The following is a 20,866-nucleotide window of genomic DNA, read 5'->3' on the forward strand; positions in this document are numbered from 1 at the left end:
CCTTTCCCACATACACAAGGAGAAACTGCCAGCTTTCAAACTCAACCCTACTTGTTGCATTCCTGTAAGAAAGTCTTTCCCAATAACTACTTTCTCTAACTTAGGAGCTAAATAAAAGGTGCTGAAGAATGACAGCATCTTTCAAGCAATGAAGCACCTTCTGGCACACTTTCAGTTTTACTTGTCAGCATGTTCAACCCCATCTATATTCTCTTCTTGAAAAATAAGTCATTATAAAATTTATTACTCTTTTCTAAGCTATTACTATAAAGAAAGTGACAAGCAAAACCACTTTTTTACCTTTTCTTTTTTTTTTTTTTTTAACTGATATTTGTCCCAAGAGGAGGAACAAATTTTCCTGGCTTCCTCGGCAAGGCAAAGCTTTACTGCCAACAAGTATGTCTTACAGAACTTAGAAGATCTCCTCAGCATTTTCTGATCTACTGGCAATCAATACTGAGTCATGCTGAGGCAGCATCACACTTCGCCAGCATGCATCCTTTTTCTCCTGTTAATTTCATGTGGCTCCAAGAAACACAGGAAGCTCTCAAGTTCATGGCACAGCCATGAGCTCCAGGGAGAGATCCTCATGGGAGGAAGACAAGTACATGAAAGAAAGGAAGAAACTGAATGATCTAAATAGAAAGAAAAAATTTCTTAAAGAAACCTTTTGCTATCTACATTTCAGTGTATTCTCATATAAACTTTTAATCTTTGACACAAAATAAACATCATTTTAAGTGCTTATTTAGTATGCAAATTCTTCATCACTTCTTAAATTCCTAAGTAATAAAAACGAGCTGTGACTTATATTACTAGAAAAAGCTTGCCAGTGCTGAATTTCCTATCTGTGCTCTTTTGATAATTTTCATTTTGTACACTTTAAACTCATTGGATTAAATAGCTACACAAGAAATTTACAGTGACAGTTTATGAAGCACCCTGCTGGCTACTCCAAGATATACAGCAAGAGTCAAACTTTCAGGGTGCCTCTAAACATTTTCTGCATAAATATGGACATTTCAATTTGCAGATAAAATTATGCCCCCGCTTATTTGAGTACAGTGTACAATCAGATGGGCTTGAATGATTTGCGCATTTTTAGGCCTGCCAAAAATATATTTCAAGTTCAAACAGTTATGTGATTTAATGAATCAACCCTTTATGGTCCACTTGACCATAAAAATCTCTTTCTTGGAGTATTCTTCTTTCAGCTGGATGTGATAAAATGAGAAGAAAGAGAAATCCAGGGTATTTCAATAATTTTCACCCAATATTCTGGAAGTGCTTCTGTCTTCTGAGTTTCCATTACATTAGCTATCATACAGTATTTGGTGCATTCTCAAAGTTTAAATGTTCTGCCTTGTGAATTGACAATCTGCTTCCACAGAATTGGCACTAGGAGGGAATTTTGAAAATGATGCATTTTCCTTTTGAAGATCACAAGGTGATAAAAAAGACTGGGATTGCTACATATAAGCTGCCCTGTAGTGTAATTTGGAAAGAAAAAAGAGTCCACATATATAGGTATATAAAAATATGATTGCAAACTTTCCGTATTCAAAAAAATTAGAATCTTTGAACTCAGTTACTCTGAAAAAAGAGTAACCCTTAAAGGTATATTCTTGAAGATGACAAAATGCTGCAAGATTGTTCATTCTTTTTTTGCATCATTCCTTTATATGTGTGCTTGAATTTCTTCTTTTTTTTTCCTGTTTCTTGGGTTTTTTCCATGCACCAGCATTTAAAAAGCGTTGTAACCACTGCATCTAAGTTTATAATTTTACAGTAACATTTTGGAGGCAGACCTGAGCAAAAATTTCTGATTTTTTTTTCTTTTTTTTTCCTTCTTCATTTCTCCATTTTCTTCTTTAATGGCCTTTTGAAAAATCCAGCCTGCAGAAAAGAAAAAAAACCTCTAATTTATAAATTTTCTAAAAGAAAGAAATTGACGAAGAACTGCTCAAAGCATGCAAACCACACTGGTTACATTCATGGTTCTTACTACTATTTTAATACTTAGAGTGGTCCAAAAAGTTAATGAACATTTTATCACATCACTGTTTTTCCTGGAATGGAAAAACTAAGTATAGTTAATATATAGTAGAGGGATTGCTAAATCATTGTTTCATTCACATATTGTCAAGAGTTAAAGTGCTTAATAGTAGTACTTGTTACTTAGTTGAATAAATAGTATTTTATTTAATAATGCCAAATTTTTCAAGAGATTATGTGTGTTGAAATCTATAAACAGTAACCTTCTAATGTAATTGTGAACAAAATATTTTGCCTGGAGAAGAGTGCCCACTTGTGGCAAGACTTATGCCACAAGTCTAGCATCTCTTGCACAACAGAGAAAACCTAGTTCACAAAGGTCACAGCCAATGCTGATAGAAAAATTCCTTATTAAATCCTTACTTGTACTCAAATATCTTCCCATTTTTCTTTTCCTAACACAATGGCAATACAGGTTTCAATCAAGTAGCACCGCTCGCTCCACATCAGAAAAATGCAATGTAATTAGTTATTTTGTAATTTTTCAAGATTTCACATTGCTTATTAGATAAGCTTACTGTCTGTGTGGTTCTTGCGTGGTTCTAGTTATGAGAAAGAAATGACTGAGAATTTAAGCATATTTATTTATGCTCCTGAAGACAAACACATGCAGCTTACCTTCCACAGAGCAAATATAAGCAGTGCAAGAATCAAGAGTCCAGCGAAGATACTCAGGAGGATTACCCATAAGGGGACTGTACCCGGGGGGTGTTCTTTGGAAATCTTAATCATGGTCTGCAAAGTGTTCAGAACATAAGCAATAAATAATTTGTCCTTTTAAAATATCAAAACACAGCAGTAATTCATCAGTGTGCAGTGATTTTCCAGGGTACCACCTCATTTTGCCTACAAGAGTTAGTAGAAGGGAATCTATCTCCAGCATGAAAGGCTGTGTTTACACAATGCTTTGCACTTTTTTTAAGTGCAGTCATTTATGAGAGTGGCCCTGCTACAAGTCATTAGTCATTGTTTTAAAGGACACAGGACCAACAAGCATGAGCAGTGGAGGAATAAGCTGAGGAGTTTCTGCAGTACGATCTTCCTCACTCAGTGCTGGCCTCCCTGAAAGATGGAGGTAAGCATAATGTAAAAGCCTGTGTAGACACTAATTTGATTTTAAACATGGCATATCTGGTACAAAGTGAACAGAAATAAATAATATTCACTTTTGAATATATGTGACTATGTAAGAGTTTGAATTACAAAAAAAATTTTTTAGAGACCAACTTTATAGTTAAAAAGAGCACTGAAGAACTGAACAGTAAGCATGAAATTATGTCCCTAAAAAGGGTAAATATGATATTCCTTGTCTCTTATTATCTGCAAGCCTCTCACTGTGATTTTACTCCTGGACTGAATTTTAATCTATCACTTAAAAGATGTTTCTAGATAGAAAACCAGGTAACCATGAACCTCTGATTTTTGCATTTTCAAAAATATTTTGTGGAATATGTAGTTCACAAATTTTCCAAATTTTGCTTTTCCAAATTTTGGAGTATTAACAATAAGAACTCATAATAAGACATTTGTGTAAAGAAATTGACATTTTCAAATACTACTGATTCCTTAAAAGAATTTTAATTATATTTTTAATTTACATGGCTGCAGGAAGTATTACAGCAAGCAGAAAAAATTCAAACAGTACTTATTCTTACCTAGGTACATTGGTGGGTACTGGACTTTTGGTGTTATTTTCTGACTAATTCTGACATTTCTACTGTAATATGAAATCAAATCTGTTTAGAGTAGGATAATGCATTACTAAAGGTAACAAACAGTTCATTAGTAATGGATGAAAATGAATGATTCCGCAGCACAACAAATTCTATAAAAAAACAAATCCATCAACTATCATGCTCTTACCTCCAGTTTTTGATGGTCATTTCTCAAAATCAGTGATGAGTTCTCACTCCTAAGCAAAGCTTTCACAACAAGGGTTAAGCTGTGAATACTGGCCTGAAAGAAGACAGTAGTTACTGTGGTTCACAGGTATTTTTAGTAGAAAGCTTTGTAACAATGAGAAGGGTGGAAGAAAAACTTAATGCTTTGGAGGATGCTGAAAAACATGAAATTCAGTGAAATTGCTCATGTATGCCACCTTCAGCACACACATTTTCACTTGCAATACTTCTTTGAAAGGGCAGATTGAAGAGATTTCAAACAAATATTAATTAATCCTGGAATACTACTCTCTCCTGTTTTTTTAAATAAAAAAATCCTTTCTAGAGTTGAGAAATCTTCACTGACTAAGACTTACTTAAAAATATGTGTTCCTTCTTATATCTGCTGCATTAGACTTTGTGGATGCATAAGTAGCTATTAAAGAAGGACCATCAATACAAAGTAAGTAAGGGGTGTCTTCTTACCATGGTTTTAAACTCCTGCTACATTATAAATACTTTATGGTTAAGAAAATGCATGTGACACACTTTTGGAAATTGTAAAACAGAAAATTAAAGATACAGTTTTAACAGACATTAGAAATATTGGCTTAAGCTCCTCAGATCTGAAAGTATTCTGAATACAAACAAGATTTACTTACTTTTATGATGGTAGGTTTCCATACTCTCAACGAAACGTTCACGTGATATATGTCAGAGGGGACCAGGGCACAATTAATAGAGGCACAGCTGTATGTATCACAGTCCTGTTTAAAAGGGGCCAGCATGAGGTAAATAGGAAGAGACTTCGCACATCATTAAAATAAAAACACATAAACTACTTTAGACACAGATCACTTGCTGTAACACCAACTGGTATTAATTTCCATAGTTTCTTAAGTAAAAATGACACTGCAGTACATAGAACAGGTTGAGATATTAATGCTGTGGTAGAATAGACTCAGTTTTTGCAGGCTGGCAAGCCCTGAGGAATCTCTGTTGCTTCAGCTATGGAGCAAAAATCATCACAGAACTTTGAAGAGAGGCATGGCTTGTAAAAGCAAGTGTTTTGCTACCAACACAGCTATGGCTTTTCAGCAGTGTTTTTCAAATCTTGGGACACCTGAATCTCTCAAGCAGGGCAATATATGTGAGTGAGAACTCAAGTGTCTTTACTTCCTAGTATCACTTGCTAGCTGTGAGTACAGCAGGATTATGCTCTCAAAGTTAGAAACAGTCTCTTAGCCTAGACCTTTGTCACCTCTGTGAAAGATGATGATAAACATGGCAAAACACTCTTCTCATGACACACTTTCATTTGCACCAGAAACTCCACTTGTACATCTGTGCTGAGGATGCCTTCCCCCTGACATGCTAATATAACTACAGCAGCAAAATCCCTTTGTAACTCTTTCATGTAAGTGTGAAGGGCTAAAAAATCCCAAAAGGGATCATCAATTACAGTTGCATGGAAAATCTGGCAGATTGCATTTGAATGTATTTTCTGCTGGATGTCTAAAGAAAATGAAAAGGAGATAAGAAGCATTTAAAATATTACTATTTATTAATTACAATGGAAACAAAGATGGTAACAATTAATTCAGCCGTCAAATCTGCTATTGCTATTTACATATTTTTTAAATGAAATCCCAAACTATCTAAATTCAACTCCACATAGAGTTTTGCAGCAAAATAAAAACCAAACTCTAGTTGACATAAACAAGATTTTCTAAGCTATTAACAGAAAGTGACTTTCCAAATTATACAGTATCAGAGCAGCTTTTATACATCTTTTTCAGAAGTACTCAGATCCAAAATCTGGATTAATGTCTGTGGTGAATATATATACTATGAGTACACTTACCATAATTGTATCCCTTGTAGGTTCTTTTATTTTTGACAACACAAATGGTTTCCCAGTGCCAATCTTTAAGGGATCTACAGGGTAACTAGTTTGACAGATGGCATTCTGTAAGCAGAAATAGAAATAATGTTCTTATTGTCTGGATATGCACTCTATTACAAAAAATCATCTGGAAACAAGTCAAAATTAATAATATTTAATATTTAATAACAACTATAATGTTTGCTTATCACTAAAATAAAATAGTATCTTGCAAGAGTGGAGAATAGGAAATTAAGATGTATATGTATTGAAGTATTTTTATTAAACAGCACATGAAATATTTATGAGATTATTTAATCTAAACTCTATGCAGCTACTTAAACAACTGTGCAAGCAAGAGCTTCCTGCAAGATGAGCATTATGTGAACCAGCAAGAGCTATTAAATGAGTTAAACAGCTTTTATGTGGGAAGCCACAGAGGTTCTGCCCTAGCAAGCAGACAGGCAGGTTAAGTGCAGGATGCAGAATCCTCACTTGCAATATCCAGGGAGGGGAGCAGATGCTGGAGCACTGCTGGATCTCTGTGCCTGCTCCACAGGTAGCTAGGAAATCCTTTGGTCACATTGATAGTGTGAAAAGGATTACAGATCTTCTGTAATGCACTTTGGCACTCTACTGTCACTAGGTGTAGGGTGTAGCTAGCAGGACATGAAATTTTTCTTAGAAAAACCAAAATTTACTGAGTTTGGAATGATTGAATGGAATGATTGAATAGGAATGACAATGATGGGGAAAGGAAATCAAGAACAGACAAAACTTTTTTTTTTTTTTTGCATTCTAAATATGGGTTTTTTTTTGGTCCATTTGATATTTGTTTTGTTTTAAAATTAACCTTGAATATTCATTCATATATTCTTGTTTATTTTTCAGTTGGGCAACACCGCAAAACTAAGTGAAATTATAACCAGGGAAGTGCATGTGTATATATCTCTGAATAAAAGAAAAAAATATGGTTTAGGCCATCACTTAGGGATAGCTGGGTTTTTCAGCCACGTAGTTATTGATATAGGTCTAGCTGTAATATCTACAGATCTAGGATAATGAAATTTGTTGGAATTGTGTTCCCTGTCTGGAAGAGTGAAATGGAAAATCTCAAATGAGGACTGCAGTGAAGAGCATTTGAAACACATAACCTACCATCCCCTTCAAGATGTCTCAGTGCCCCAGAGAAGGAAGAAGCCAGAGGACTGCTAGTGCTGGAGAGCAGACATGCACAAAGTTAATTTCAGCAAAGAAAGAAGAGAAGTGACAGGAAGCTGGGCTCTAGACCTACACTGCAGGATTTGAGCACTTGCAATAAGCACAGCTGACAAAGCAGAGAGTATGAGGCTCATACCTGAGTCTGGACATCTCAGCATTTGCACTATAAAAAACTAGCCTTGTTATAGTGCAGCTATTGTCCAACACCATTTTAAATCTGCTTGTTTCCTTTTATGAAAATTTGTCCTTCTGTCTTCCTATGCACCTCTGTACATACTCTTAAAACAACAGGATCTTGTTATTTGGACTAAAAGTAATGCATAATTCCAAATGTTTGCAATTTTCAATTCCTTACAACATAAATTTCAAATTTAAATTGATAATAAAAATAGAAATTTCTATCTTACCTGGGAATGTGACAATGCAGTAAGGTAGAGAAGAGTGTTTTTGGCAGCTGTTACATTGGGAAATAAGATCTGCAGTGTGAGGTTTGGCATTGGAAAGTGTTCACCTTTTTCAATCTATAAAAAAAGAAAAATATTTTGACTATTACTTTTCTCATTTTGTTAGTATTTGATTATGAGTTTTTTCCTTTCCTGTGTTTTTATTTTCTTCTGTTCATTTTTAAATTTCCACTGTTAGTTATGCAAAAAGTGCTTTATAAGGGAGACAAGCCACTGTATCAGTGATGGCTCCCGCTGGAGCCTCCTCTGGTGTTCTTAGGTAATTGCTCTTGTGCTCATCTGTTCCTCTGCCCTGTTTTCTTTGGGTAGACAACAGGGCATATCTGTAAGCAGCAGCTCTTTCTGGAAAGTCCTGCTGTGGCTGAGGATTGGGTAACTACCTAGGAGGAATTGCTGGCAAGGGAATTCATCTCTGAAGTGGCCAAACTTAATAAATGCTCAAGAATCTTTTAAACTTTTTTCTCCTGGGTACTTATTTGTGATTAGCTGCTTGCAAAGATGAGTTTTACTTTACAAGATCATAAATGGCATGCTCTGAAATCCAGCAGCTTTTTGACTCAGAAAACAATGACTGGCAAATTAGATTAATAATGTCTTAGATATCCGCAGTAGACAAAAAGAAAAGGTAGCTGAGTAAAGCACTGTAGTGGCCTAAAATAATAGGAAAAACCTCCTTTGTCATTGCTGTTTAGTGAGAGCAAGAATTTTACTATATTTCAATTTTTACAGATGGAAGTTGATTTAGAGGCTTTTATGCTTTTGTTCAGTTTTGGATTTGACACTGGGAAACAGGATGCTCTCAAGATAACTAAATTCAGTTTTGCTGCAACTTTAGTTTGGACTTTTAGTCACAGAAGCACAGCATCATGGACCAATTTAGGTTGGAAAAGACCTTAGAGATAATCTAAAGTTCCAAGCCCTTGCCATGGATAGGGACACCATCCTTCCACTAGAAGATGTTGCTCAAACCTGGCCTTGAGCATTTCCAGGGGTGAGGCATCCTCAACTTCTCCACTGCCTCACCACATAATATCCAATCTAGACCTACCCCCCTTTCAGTTAGAAGACATTCCCCTTTGTCCTATAATTACATGTCCTTGTCAAAACTGTTTCTCCTGGTCTCCTGAATCCTCCCATTAGGTACTGGAAGGCCCCAGTGAGGTCTCCCAGGGCCTCCTCTTCTTCAGGTTGAACAGCCCTGACTGTTCCAGAGTGTCCTACAGGAGTGGTGCTCCAGCCCTGTGATCATCTTTAAGGCCCTCCTCTGAACCCACTTCAGAAGGTCCATGTCCTTATTTTGGGAGTTCTAGAGCTGGATGCAGCATTCCAGCAGGGATCTCACAGGAGCAGAGTCCATTAAATATCTTTCCCACGTGATTTTACTTTGCAGTATTCATTGATCTAGGAAGACCACATTCTTGGAACATGGCATTTTGCCTATTATAAACCTTACTGGATTTTGGAAATGGCTGTTGTAACCTGCAACAGGGGTAATCCAAGCTCTTATTTACCAGGGCATACTCTCTTTTCCCAGCTGAGGATAGAAGGTCTAAAACCCAGAACTGCTCTGCAGGAGTTGGACATTCTAACTCACTGTATTCCAAATAAAGGAAGGAAAAAAAAGGTTTAAAGCACAAAATATGCATGTAGAGGGTTTAACATATTACACACCTGTAATTTAAATAATTCAAACCAAATGGAAAAAAAAATTAAGCCAGTACCTATGTCATACATTCTTAATTGTTTCTTACCCTATAATGTAGAGTAACTTCATCCCCGATCTGCTCTGTTGTGTTAATAGCAGTAGGGACAGTATCATTTGCTGCAATTATAACATGGTGCTCTTTGAAAACACTGTGGGTTAAAAAAAAACACACAAAAAAGTAAGCACACAAACTTCATAAAAACTCCTAGGAGTTAATAACATAGGTATTTTCATTATTTCATTAATTTCTAGTTGGACTAGTCTTGCAATTAAGAGTGCACAGCTGCATCCACTGAAGTTCAACTGCTCTATTCTCTGAATAGGCCCCACTTTTTAACATGTACATTTAGAACTTTTTGTAGCTATAACTACGAAAAAAAGAAATATTTTTCCCCAAATTTGGTCTGATTTGGCTGTCTTTATTCTAATTGTGCAGTCCCTTATCCTGGGCATTGACATGTGAAACAGGCAGGATCCTGTAAAAGACAGAATCAAGCAAAAACAGAACACAGCCAGCATGTTTCAAATTCAGTCTTATTCCCTATGGAACAAACAAAGGCTGCATGTGAACCATGAAATGCATTCAAAATAAATTTGGCTTAATTATTTACACCTGCACACCACAAAATGTTATTTAACATTAATAAACCGAATTTTCAGGGATGGAACCTAAGTGAATTCTGTCTGTTTTTGAAAGTAAAAAGCACTAGATTAAAGTATAAGTCTGAACTTAAAAGAAACCATACACCCAAGAACCTAAAATTAAGGCTAATTTTTGACAATGGAAATCTAACACCACACCATGCAATATTATAGTGACACAGATCCATGGCCATCAGGAAGCTGGAAGAATTTGCTTTCTTATGTACCTGAAATGCCTTTGAATGAATATAGCAAAGCACAGGAGCCAAGCAAAAGCTGCTGTTGTACTTGCAAACTGCAGATCAAATTTAAAAAGATAAAATAGAATTTCATCAAGTAACTGCTCTATTATTTCATGACTTAATTTTTCACTGAAGCCTGTGCTTCCACTTGATGAGCTTTGAAGCTGTTGCCTGTAGATACTGTGCACATTTCAAAATCAAAACAACACTATGTTCTTGGAACACCTGCAATTTACTGTGCTAGCAAGTAAAGTGCAGAGAAGTGTCAATACCTTACAAATATTAATCCCACTTCATATTTTACTGGAATTGTAACATGTCCTCTGTTGTCACTCAGGGTCTCAGGTGGTTCTTCACTGTCACTGAAATAAAACAACATTTGTCACTCAGATCAGACTGCTGCAGACACAACACAACTGCTGGGTGGAAAGGGATCTTAGAAAATTAAATACCTACAGCTCTGGGTGTGAAAGCATACTACTAATTCTCAGTTAAGTACTGTCTCATAAAAAAAATTAAAAATATTTTTCACAATAACTAATAATTTATGTCCTGCACCAGCCCCAGCTCATAAACACATCTTTGTTAAAAATATATATGGCAGGTGACTGAGTGAAAACAGATCACTTAAAAGCCACACCATCCCTGGATTTTCCAGGGACAGAAAACTGAGGGCAAATTAATTCCTTTACCCTATCAAGGAAAATTTCTCCAATGTTTAGTCTTTGAAGGCCAAGCTTTTTGTTAACTGTGATTCATGCTTAAGTATGCAGTAATTCTCTAGGAGAATAAACCTTTGCTGAAGGTAAAACAACCAGAAATTATGACTCATTGTCATTCTAAGGCCGCAGAGAGTATCAACTATTTATTTAGTCCACTCAATCCACTGGTGGACTGAATACATCTGTAAGGGTGCCAGCTCTACAGAAAATTTAACTGCCTGTGAGTTCAGAAGTCGCTTGTGTTTTACTATGAAACACAAAACTGTGAAGTTTTAAAAAAAGAAATAAATCAGAAGGCAAAGACTGCAACTAACCTTGTTGCATATACATGAATAGTAGCATTTTCCAGGAGATAGGATGCGTTGAATTGGAATGATATTTTGAAGGAAATCTGTGTAGAGAAATACATTACACATTTTGAAAGGAAAAAAAAGCCCACCCTAACAGGGATTGATATAATGTACAATAAAGTGTAAAAAATTTTGTGTTTATCTAGGGATAAAATTCATATTCATATTTTACCAGTTTTCTATGAATCTGATTGAATTTACTATTTGGAGTTTGCCTCAACCAAGAAGGAAATCCAATAGTTATCACTTATTAAACAGAAGCCTTAAATTTTCACACACCTCAAGAAAAAAAAAATTATGTAATCTATTAGAAACACATGACTAAATAGTTCTTAATTGAAAGCAACAGTTCTTAATCATAAGCAACTTATCAAAACATTTTTTTCCTTCTGATGAGGAGGGAAAAAAAGCTTCAAAGCTTGGCTACTGCACTGGAGATGAGTTGCCTGTAGAAGTCTGCTGGAATATATCTTAATATATAGTAGAATCTCAAAAATACAAAAAAGAAATGTTTACAGTGTAAATAAAGGAGAGACCACTAGGTATATAAAAAACCTCACTGTTATAATCAGGGCAAATCTATTGTAATTTGGAATTACACAAAATTTAGGAACACTGTCCCAAATGTTCTTCCTCATATCCTGACAATTAAGGGTAACTTTATATGAAGCCAAAGTTTTCTTATTTGTTACTGTATGGATTTTTCAGCTCAGATTTTTATCTTTCATGTATACAAATTTCCATTACAAAGTGGTCCACAGAAAGTTGTCATATATTTATATTTAAAACAAAAAGCAACTGTAGAAAGGAATATATTAGGGATGCTTATAAGTGAATCAGAGATTAATTCATTTCTGAAGGCAAAGAAAAGTGTGAAATTTCTAAATTTAGGGCTTTATAGCTACAGACAAACTAGCAAGCAAAGCATGAAAGGAAAAGTGAAAAATCCAGTAAAGCTGGGAATGGAACACCATAGGCAGAGTCATTGGACAATACACTTATTTGGCTTCAAGAAGGTAACAGCTGACTTAATTCCTGCATGTCCAAGACACAAGCTGGAACATTTGTGTGGGAGGCAGTGTAAGAAGAAATCTCTCATGATTCTCCCAGTGCTTGACAGAGTAGCAAACAAAAAACTGCTGGGAAAGATTGTCTTATTTGCATGCAAACTGATATTTTCCAGTTCAAGATCAAAATCTAAGTATGGCTTTTTAAAGCCTTAATTTAAGCAAAGCTCCCTCTCCATTCCAACAAGAGATACAGACATTACTGGAACTGTTCAAGATGGAGTTTGATTTTAAGTGGACTGCTTGCTGGAAATGCCTCTCATTCCCCACTGAGCACAGGTCAGGTCTTGGTGCCTGACTTTGGCAGATCTGGGCTAGCACTTCCACACAGCACCTTATTCTGTCTTCAACCAAGGGACTATATTTTATATACAAAATAACTAGGCAAAATAAAATAGGCTTCAGGATGTGGAAAGCCTGGAGACAGACACTTCTGGCCAGGTGAGCCACTTGCCTTCTGACAGGGTCAAGGATGGCAATGTGCATCCATTACACCCTCACTACCACACCTGACTGCCCAGGTACTGAATACCTGGCTCTGTGCAGCTGATGCCAAGGACAGCTTGGGAAACATTCATTGAGTGTTTTTGGGATGAACACAAAAGAACTTCAGAGGTGATATGGACTGCCCTGCCCTTAGAACAACACAGGGCAAGGAGAACTTGCATGCAGGGGGACTATTTACCTCTTCTGCAGGTTTTAGAAATGGATATCCCACTTTACAGGTAATGTTGTGATTAGATTCACAGCTATCTTTCTGTATATCCTGAAGGGAAAAAAGACAGTGAAAACATAGCCTTGTGCAAATTCCTTTTAAATTCTGACAGCATCACAGACATGCTGAACACATGTACCACTGTCCCTTTTCACTGTCCATATATTGCAAGAATCAAAGCTTTAGTTGAACTAGAACAAAAATATGAAGGCACAAATTCTGCAAGACAATTTTCACCTATGGACATTTATACCAATTACTTGCCATTATGCCTTTCCAATGACAGTGTTTGGAACATTCACAATTATATGCCTACCAGATATTATGCAAATTAGTCATGGGGTCTATCAACCCCTAATCAACATATCTATAATTACACAGTTTTCAAATTTTGCAACTGTCTTCCTAATGTAGCAATAAAAGTCACATTCATACTCCATCAATTATTGCAACAGGATCAGAGACAGTGCTATGGAACCCTGACTCCTAATGTGCAGCATCAGGACTGCTGACAGGAAAGAAACTGCTCTAAATGCTTCCCATCTGAGGTGTATTCATATCATATCTGCTGAGACAGGAAGGAAAAGAGCCACTTTTGGAAATGCTGCCTGAGGTAGGGTAGACACAAGCACTGATATGCCCTATTCTACCATGACAGTGCTTTTCTTATACATGTGCAAAAGGAAAATTCTAGAGTCTCAGGAGTTCTACTGATAAAGAAAAAGGCATTTCTGGCTGTACAGATGTAGGTGTACAGATGATTCATAATGCTGAAGTTTGTCTAAGAAGAAGGCAATTTTTCTTAGTGAAATTGTAGAAATTGTGAAATTTGCCACAGAAATTTGCATCTGTATTTTATGGATAAGGCTAGGCAAGAGTCCACACATGTCCAAATAAATACACTCCTTCAGAGGCATAAGCAAGAACAGCAGCCCTGGGAAATCTCTTTCAAACAACTGAAATGATGCCCAAGCAGTCAAAATAAGGTTTAATAAAAAGGCTTCCTCGTATCTCTCTAGCATTGTATGTTATGATAATTGTGATAATGTGAAAAAAAAATCCTACCTCAATGCCAGCAAAAATAATATTTGGAGAATATTGAACCAAAACTCTGGTGTTATAGGCACTGTCTTTTTTGTTCCTTACAGAGAGCTGGATGGTGAACTTATCATTGCGTGACTTTACAATGAATGGAGAAGAGCTGTAAAATAAAGTAAGAATGTTGGACATCTTAACTATTGAATCTGTTTTTAACATAAAGAGAAACTTCTTTCAGTCTCCAGACTACCTTAATTAGAATTTCTGAATTAGAAAGGAAGCCCCGGCAGAATTTACAATTCTGTGATTAGAATTATAATCTTATATTATTATCTTTTTATAATATAAACTTTTTATAGATATCAAGCAGTACATTAAACCCAGTGTAGTTACCTGTCTCCAGCTATGCTTGCTTTTACAATCAGAACAAGATCTGAAATGCATTTATTTTTGGCTCCACAATCTTTTGTAAAAGGAATCTGCAAAAATAATATGTTTATTCCTAATTTTATTACATTATCAAATACTTGCATTTTAATGCATTATCTAATTTTATGTAAGACCTTCTGTTTAGTAATTAAAGAAATCCTCCCTAATATTAACCAGTTGAGCATGCCAGTATTGTGTAAAGTGCATGGGTAAAACATAAGCTTTCTCATCACTCCCATCTTAATGATTTGCCTAGATTCTGAAAAGAGGCACTAACAGAAGTATGAACAATGTTAGTCACCAAGATAAAAGGATAAGACTCCTCTGCTCCATCTACCTAAAACTTGACAATAAAATTGTTGGCAATTCTTCTATCTTCAGTCAGCTTTGGACAGCTTTGAAACCCCAGAATGGTTCACAAGCACATTGGAGGAAGCTTTTCATTCTTGAATACTCATTTGGAAGAAAAAGCTCCTGGACAGGCTCAGTGACTCCCACTCTCTAGCCAATCTGTGGCAATAGTTTCAGCTCTTGTGTGGACTATGATTTTTACCTTAAATATACTAGTTATTGATACAGAATCTTTCTGACTTACATATTCTGCTATTGAATTTGGCAAGTTGCTATCAAGAACAGGTCCACTCTCTGGATCAGAAAAATTGAATTCCAGCAAAACCTTTATGGAATCCTGAAAATCAGGTTTATCCTAGAACACAATGAAAACAAAACTGCTGTTATTGAAATTCACTTTAGTATCTAAGGAGGTTAAAAAACCCCAAAAGTGCTGAGGTAAAATATATTTCTGTCACTGTTGCCATTCTTGCTAGAATGCTTGCAGTTGATGATGAAACATTCAATGTGCCAGGCCTTCCTTATAAATATTTACTAAGGTTTTTGTGTATCTTTTCACAAAATTTCACATAGCCTTGCGCATGTCCCACAGTTTCATTAAAGAATATTTCAACTGTTGACTCACAGACTTTTCTCTTGTACTTGTGCTCAAAGGATCAGTAAGATAAGCATCAGCAGTATCACCTTTTGTGAAATCACTTGGGCCTGCTGTTTGGTGAAGAAAATTATGGGTACCATTTACCATTAAGATACAACTGTGAAGTCACTAAACATTTTAAATGTGGGCAGCTTATTGTATGCAACTCCATTCACTCCACACATCAGCTACAATCTGGGCAAATCCATACTCACAGCTGCTCATCATGCTACTGTTCTGCAGTGAATAAATACTCTCTATTCCAAACCTAAGAGTTTATTTGCTATATTTTATTAGGAGGAATGGCACCAATATGCAAACTGATATTCTCTCATATGCTCCTACTGAGTTTTGAGTGCACCTAAACTGCTGGCCATGACAGCTGCTTCGTTCCACCAAGTGAGGTAGGGTTTTCCTTAGGAAGACACAGAGATATAGCTAAAAAGATTGTACATTTAAATAAATTGTTAATACATGTGTAAATAAATAACTCAAAGTTTTAAGCAAATTTTATGTGCACTTCTTAAGATTAATTCAGAACACAGATGTGTTTTTTTGTCCAATTTGCAATTAATGGAATACATACTTGGGTTACTCTAGTGTCAACATGAGAAAAATACTTTAAATGATTTACTTGCCAACATGTAGAAGTTATGTTTTGTACATTCTGACCCTTTGACAGTTATATTTTTTTGCATTTTCCTCTCATGGCTTTCTGTGAACAAGCTTCGAGATATCTGTCTTTGTGCATCAAGGGTAATCCAATACTGCAGACCTGCAAAGGAGATTGAGATCAATATTATTAAGTGTATCACAAAGCACTTTGCCTCTACACATTCTTTTTTCCCAAAATATTTTAGATGCACTTTGAATACTGAATTTAGAAAGGTGAATTCCATTTTTAAATTAATAAATGCATGCAAGGAGTTTTATAGCCTAAAGCTTCCATAGCTTAGTGTTTATCTACTTACTGGATTCAAATACATCTTCTTTTGACTTTAGTCTGGTCTTAAAACAAATTGTGGCATCTATGCATATTGTTTTTCTTATATTTATCTGACAATTTTGTTGTTGAATATTGATGCTTTTAGGTACAAATTGCATGGAAACATTTACTTCAGCCACATCACGAGACCTTAAAAAAAACACAAAGAAAGTGCTTGGAAAAAAGAGCAACAACTTTTATAAAGTTAAGAATGAACTTACAAAATATGCAACATTCAGCATTCAGATACAGACATAGAATCACAGATCCATGCAATCGTTTAGATTGGAAAAGACTTTAAGATTATTTGAGTCCAACTGTCAGAAAGCTTACAGCTAAAAAGAAAAAATTCCTTGATGTTCTTTGGAAAATAACAGGAGCATAAAATCCACAATTGCAGTGAGATTCCTGTGGTACATGTTGATGGCACCATGCTGCAGTGCAGTAGCAGACACAGCGTTGGCCATGCTGTGCCAATTAAGAGGCCATCTATTATTTCATGTTTTCTGTCTTGGCTGTGTGATGCTGTAAAAGCAACTGGCAGATTTTTTTCTAGCACATTTTCAGTCTGCATTTGCCTTTCTCCGTTTAGGCAGATTACTGCATGCCTGTTAACTGCTACACAGAGAGAATCCATCAAACAGAAAACCAAAAAGTGAGCAACAAAAAGAGGAGGCAAAGTAATGCTTGCAGCAGCCAAAACCTATAAAGCACTAGAGCATTTTTTAAAGCTCAACTGTCACTCAGGAGGGAAAGCCCCTGAAGAACTGGGGATAAGAGCAACATGATGGTCTAGAAGAGCAATTAACTATATATCCTATACCTAGTACCAGTAAGAGAAATTAATGAGGAAAGTCACAGATTTCTCCACAGTGCTGCACTTGTTTCAGAAAATATACCAGATGAAATATTTCCAAAAGCATTTAAGCAATTCTGTAGAGCCAGATCCATTTTTAAAGAGACTGAAGGCCCAGATCTAACACTGAAAGTATCACAGATAAACATAATATTATACATAAGGTGGAGGATAGCAAGCCATCTCTTAGGCTGTGAGTAGACAAACAGGCTAATATTCGCCCCCAGTTTGTTTAATTTTAAATGTCCTTTGCCCCTGCAATGCATTCCTGTCTCATCCCTTAGTCTGATTCTGTCCCCTTCTGGCCATGCGAGGCAGCATGTCAAAGTACAAAACCAGCAAGAAATGCAGCTGGCAAAGTAACTTTCTTCAAAATTGTGGTCTCAACAATGCAATGAAGGGCATCACACCATGTTTACACATGGAACATTTAGAAATAAACTACCAGGTGAAGTTCAGAAGAATCTGGGACCTTGAGGATGGTAGCAAGTCTTGACAAACTTGATCACCTACCAGGTGAGTTAGGTGAACAGCAGAACAGGGAAAGCAAGGAGCTGGGTTTGCAATTTCCTTAGCAGAGACAGAAATAGTTTCAGTTGTGCTTTAAAAATGAGGGATTTAATGTCACATTGTTCATTTGTCTTTTCTGTTAAAAATCATATTGCTCACTACTAGATCTGAATCAAACTCTTATATAAAAAGAAAAGTAATTGACTGTTAAGCAGAAGGGTTAGTTTGATTTTACAGATTTTCTGTAGGGAATCAAACTGCAGTTTTCCTATTAAGAAATAAAATCTGTTTTCTTAGTAGCCCCTTTCCATTTGAACCTGTTCTTGATATTGTTAATAAAATAATATGCAATATACTGTGAAAAAGAGAGAAATTTAGGTTTTTTTCCTGTTTATCTTAGTGCCACAAGTGGAATCAGTTTCTCTTTTGAAGGTGGTCTTCATTCTATCCTACCAAGATTTCTAAAACATTCCTGTATTTATAAGGGTATACATTAAGTTTTATGCCCATTCCTCCAGAGAGATGTGAAAAGACAGGTATTTGCAGTCAGTGTCAAAACACGAGATGAAATCATAACCTTACGAAGTCCAAACAGTCATGAATGCAAGTTACACTGTCATTCAAGCAGAAGTTTTGTGTCCTGACAGTTGCTGTGAGTCTCCGTACCAGAAGAGGGCAGCCCCACCAAGGCCTCCGATGGTGACATCGATCAGCCCGTCATCGTTTAAATCCATTTCTCCGTGCACAGACTGGCCAAAAAATTTCACTTTTTCCCCGTCTCCACCTGATGCAATACGCTGTGAAATGTGTAAAGAGGTTAATGCAGTGCTCTTTGAAGGGTTTTATAACAGTCAAGATGCATTTGACGCAGTGAGATGAGGTTTAGGCTCTTTAACAATATTAAATTTTCATTACAATACTCCTAAAACAGTTACCATGGTGATGAACACACTATAAATTTTCAGATTGCAAAATGTGTGCTTTTCTGGCTGTTCAGAGTAGTCAGAAGGCTTCTAATAAAAGCATGTGAGTATATTCTTTAACAATATTGAGACTCAGATTCAGTTAAATCAGTATGAGTTTTGAAGTATACAGCAAGTCAGAATCTCATCCTATGTTGGGAAGACAGGTTCATAAACATCACATACATTAGAGCAGCGGGCAACCTGCGGAGTTTTACTTCCTACCTGTGAATATTTCTTACTGATTGCTTTGCCACGGCCATGATAAATGTAGACAGCCCCGCGGTGGTCGTCCTCCAAGGGGGAGCCGATCACGATGTCGTTGTACCCGTCCAGGTTGAGGTCCTTCACCGCAGCGATCGCGGTCCCGAAGCGGGCACCGCAGGGCTCGTTCTTAAGAACTTTGCAGGTGTCCTGTTTTAATGCTGAGCAGCACGCTTGCTTTATGGGTTCAAGACTCATCTGATATTCGAACTTTGTCTGCGGAAGAACAGATTTAGAGTTTGTGAATTTCCACCAACATTTCAGCAATGCAGGCTTTTAAGAGGTCCTGTCCGGAAGACAAATGGATGAATTAAACAGAAAAATTACAAACTATTCCTAGTGATTACATGCACTGTAGAAACTGTGATCCTAAAACTATAATTCAAATGCTCTTTTTGAGCAGCGTGTGGCAATAACATTCTTTCTCCTTTCTGCCTCTAAATGCTTCTGCATATTTCTCAAATTAGAGGTTCAAAGGAAAGCAAGTATCCTAACAATATTTGGATGCTATTATAAGTAAATCACTTAGTTCTTTAGGCAGTGTAAAGAGTTTTTCTAAAGGCATTCTCTTAATCTGAGAAGTTAGCCAAGTTTCTAATGAAACACAGATGGCAATACTGTTATTCCAGAACAAAAGATAGCATTTCTTTTACAGACTGAATTTTGCCCCCAGTAGACACAAACACTGTGGCCTAACATATATACCCTGATTCAGTGTGTATTCTGGACCAAAAATACATAGACACTAGGGCATGCAATCAGTCTTTCCCATTAGTTCTGTCTAATAAATAAGCAGTAGCAAGCATCTCCTTTATTTGGAGCTGGATAACACTATGCACAGGAATAAACAGATTTCAAACCCCATGCTACTGGAGGACATGGAATACTTGTTTTCTCACCAATCCTATTCACCAGCAATTTGTTGTTGGCAACATGCATGTAGAGACTGTAAGAATTCCTTTTAAAAAATATCCAGTCTCTCTAGGCTCTTTTCTTGAAATAGGATTTTAGGAAATCATCATTGCTAAGACATAGTTTTAAATGTTATAACAGTACATGAAGAAGGGAAGGGAAGGGAAGGGAAGGGAAGGGAAGGGAAGGGAAGGGAAGGGAAGGGAAGGGAAGGGAAGGGAAGGGAAGGGAAGGGAAGGAAGGGAAGGGAAGGGAAGGGAAGGGAAGGAAGGGAAGGGAAGGGAAGGGAAGGGAAGGGAAGGAAGGGAAGGGAAGGGAAGGGAAGGGAAGGGAAGGGAAGGGAAGGGAAGGGAAGGGAAGGGAAGGGAAGGGAGGGAAGGGAAGGGAAGGGAAGGGACGGGAAGGAAGGGCAGGGAAGGGAGTAAGGGAAGGGAAGGGAAGTTTCAGGGAAGGAAGTTTCAGGGAAGGGGAAGGGAAGGGAAGTTTCAGGGAAGGGAAGGGAAGGGAAGTTTCAGGGAAGGGAAGTTCAGGGAAGGGAAGGGAAGGGAAGGGGAAGGGAAGGGAAGTTCAGGGAAGGGACAGTTTCAGGGAAGGAAGGGAAGGGAAGTTTCAGGGAAGGGAAGTTTCAGGGAAGGGAAGTTTCAGGGAAGGGAAGGGGAAGGGAAGGGGAAGGGAGGGAAAGGAAGGGAAGGGAAGGGAAGGGAAGGGAAGGGAAGGGAAGGGGAAGGGAAGGGAAGGGAAGGGGAAGGGAAGGGAAGGGGAGGGTAAGGGAAGGGGAAGGGAAGGGAAGGGAAGGGAAGGGAAGGGAAGGGAAGGGAAGGGAAAGGGAAGGGGAAGGGAAGGGAAGGGACGGGAAGGGAAGGGAAGGGCAAGGGACGGGAAGGGAAGGAGGAAGGGAAGGGAAGGGAAGGGAAGGGGAATTGGAAGGGAAGGGAAGGGAAGGGAAGGGAAGTTTCCAGGGAAGGGAAGGGAGG

General features: G+C 37.1%; 1 protein-coding gene across 1 annotated transcript in view; it reads right to left on the bottom strand.

Annotated features, from left to right (window-relative positions):
- Positions 1 to 220: 220 nt before the first annotated feature.
- ITGA1 (integrin subunit alpha 1) overlaps positions 221 to 20,866 on the bottom strand; it is a 68,977-nt gene continuing 48,331 nt past the window's right edge. Inside the window, 17 exon segments of the mRNA XM_079330398.1 lie at positions 221 to 1,896; positions 2,674 to 2,790; positions 3,919 to 4,011; positions 4,598 to 4,702; positions 5,800 to 5,904; positions 7,449 to 7,562; positions 9,257 to 9,359; positions 10,367 to 10,456; positions 11,131 to 11,207; positions 12,919 to 12,999; positions 14,014 to 14,149; positions 14,380 to 14,465; positions 15,011 to 15,121; positions 16,042 to 16,178; positions 16,375 to 16,538; positions 18,421 to 18,551; positions 18,942 to 19,253. Of these exon segments, the coding sequence (XP_079186524.1) occupies positions 1,852 to 1,896; positions 2,674 to 2,790; positions 3,919 to 4,011; positions 4,598 to 4,702; positions 5,800 to 5,904; positions 7,449 to 7,562; positions 9,257 to 9,359; positions 10,367 to 10,456; positions 11,131 to 11,207; positions 12,919 to 12,999; positions 14,014 to 14,149; positions 14,380 to 14,465; positions 15,011 to 15,121; positions 16,042 to 16,178; positions 16,375 to 16,538; positions 18,421 to 18,551; positions 18,942 to 19,253 (2,007 nt within the window). The 3' untranslated portion in view covers positions 221 to 1,851.

This window comes from Erithacus rubecula, assembly GCF_903797595.1.
Source record: "Erithacus rubecula genome assembly, chromosome: Z".
In the NCBI taxonomy this organism is placed as follows: Eukaryota; Metazoa; Chordata; class Aves; order Passeriformes; family Muscicapidae; genus Erithacus; species Erithacus rubecula.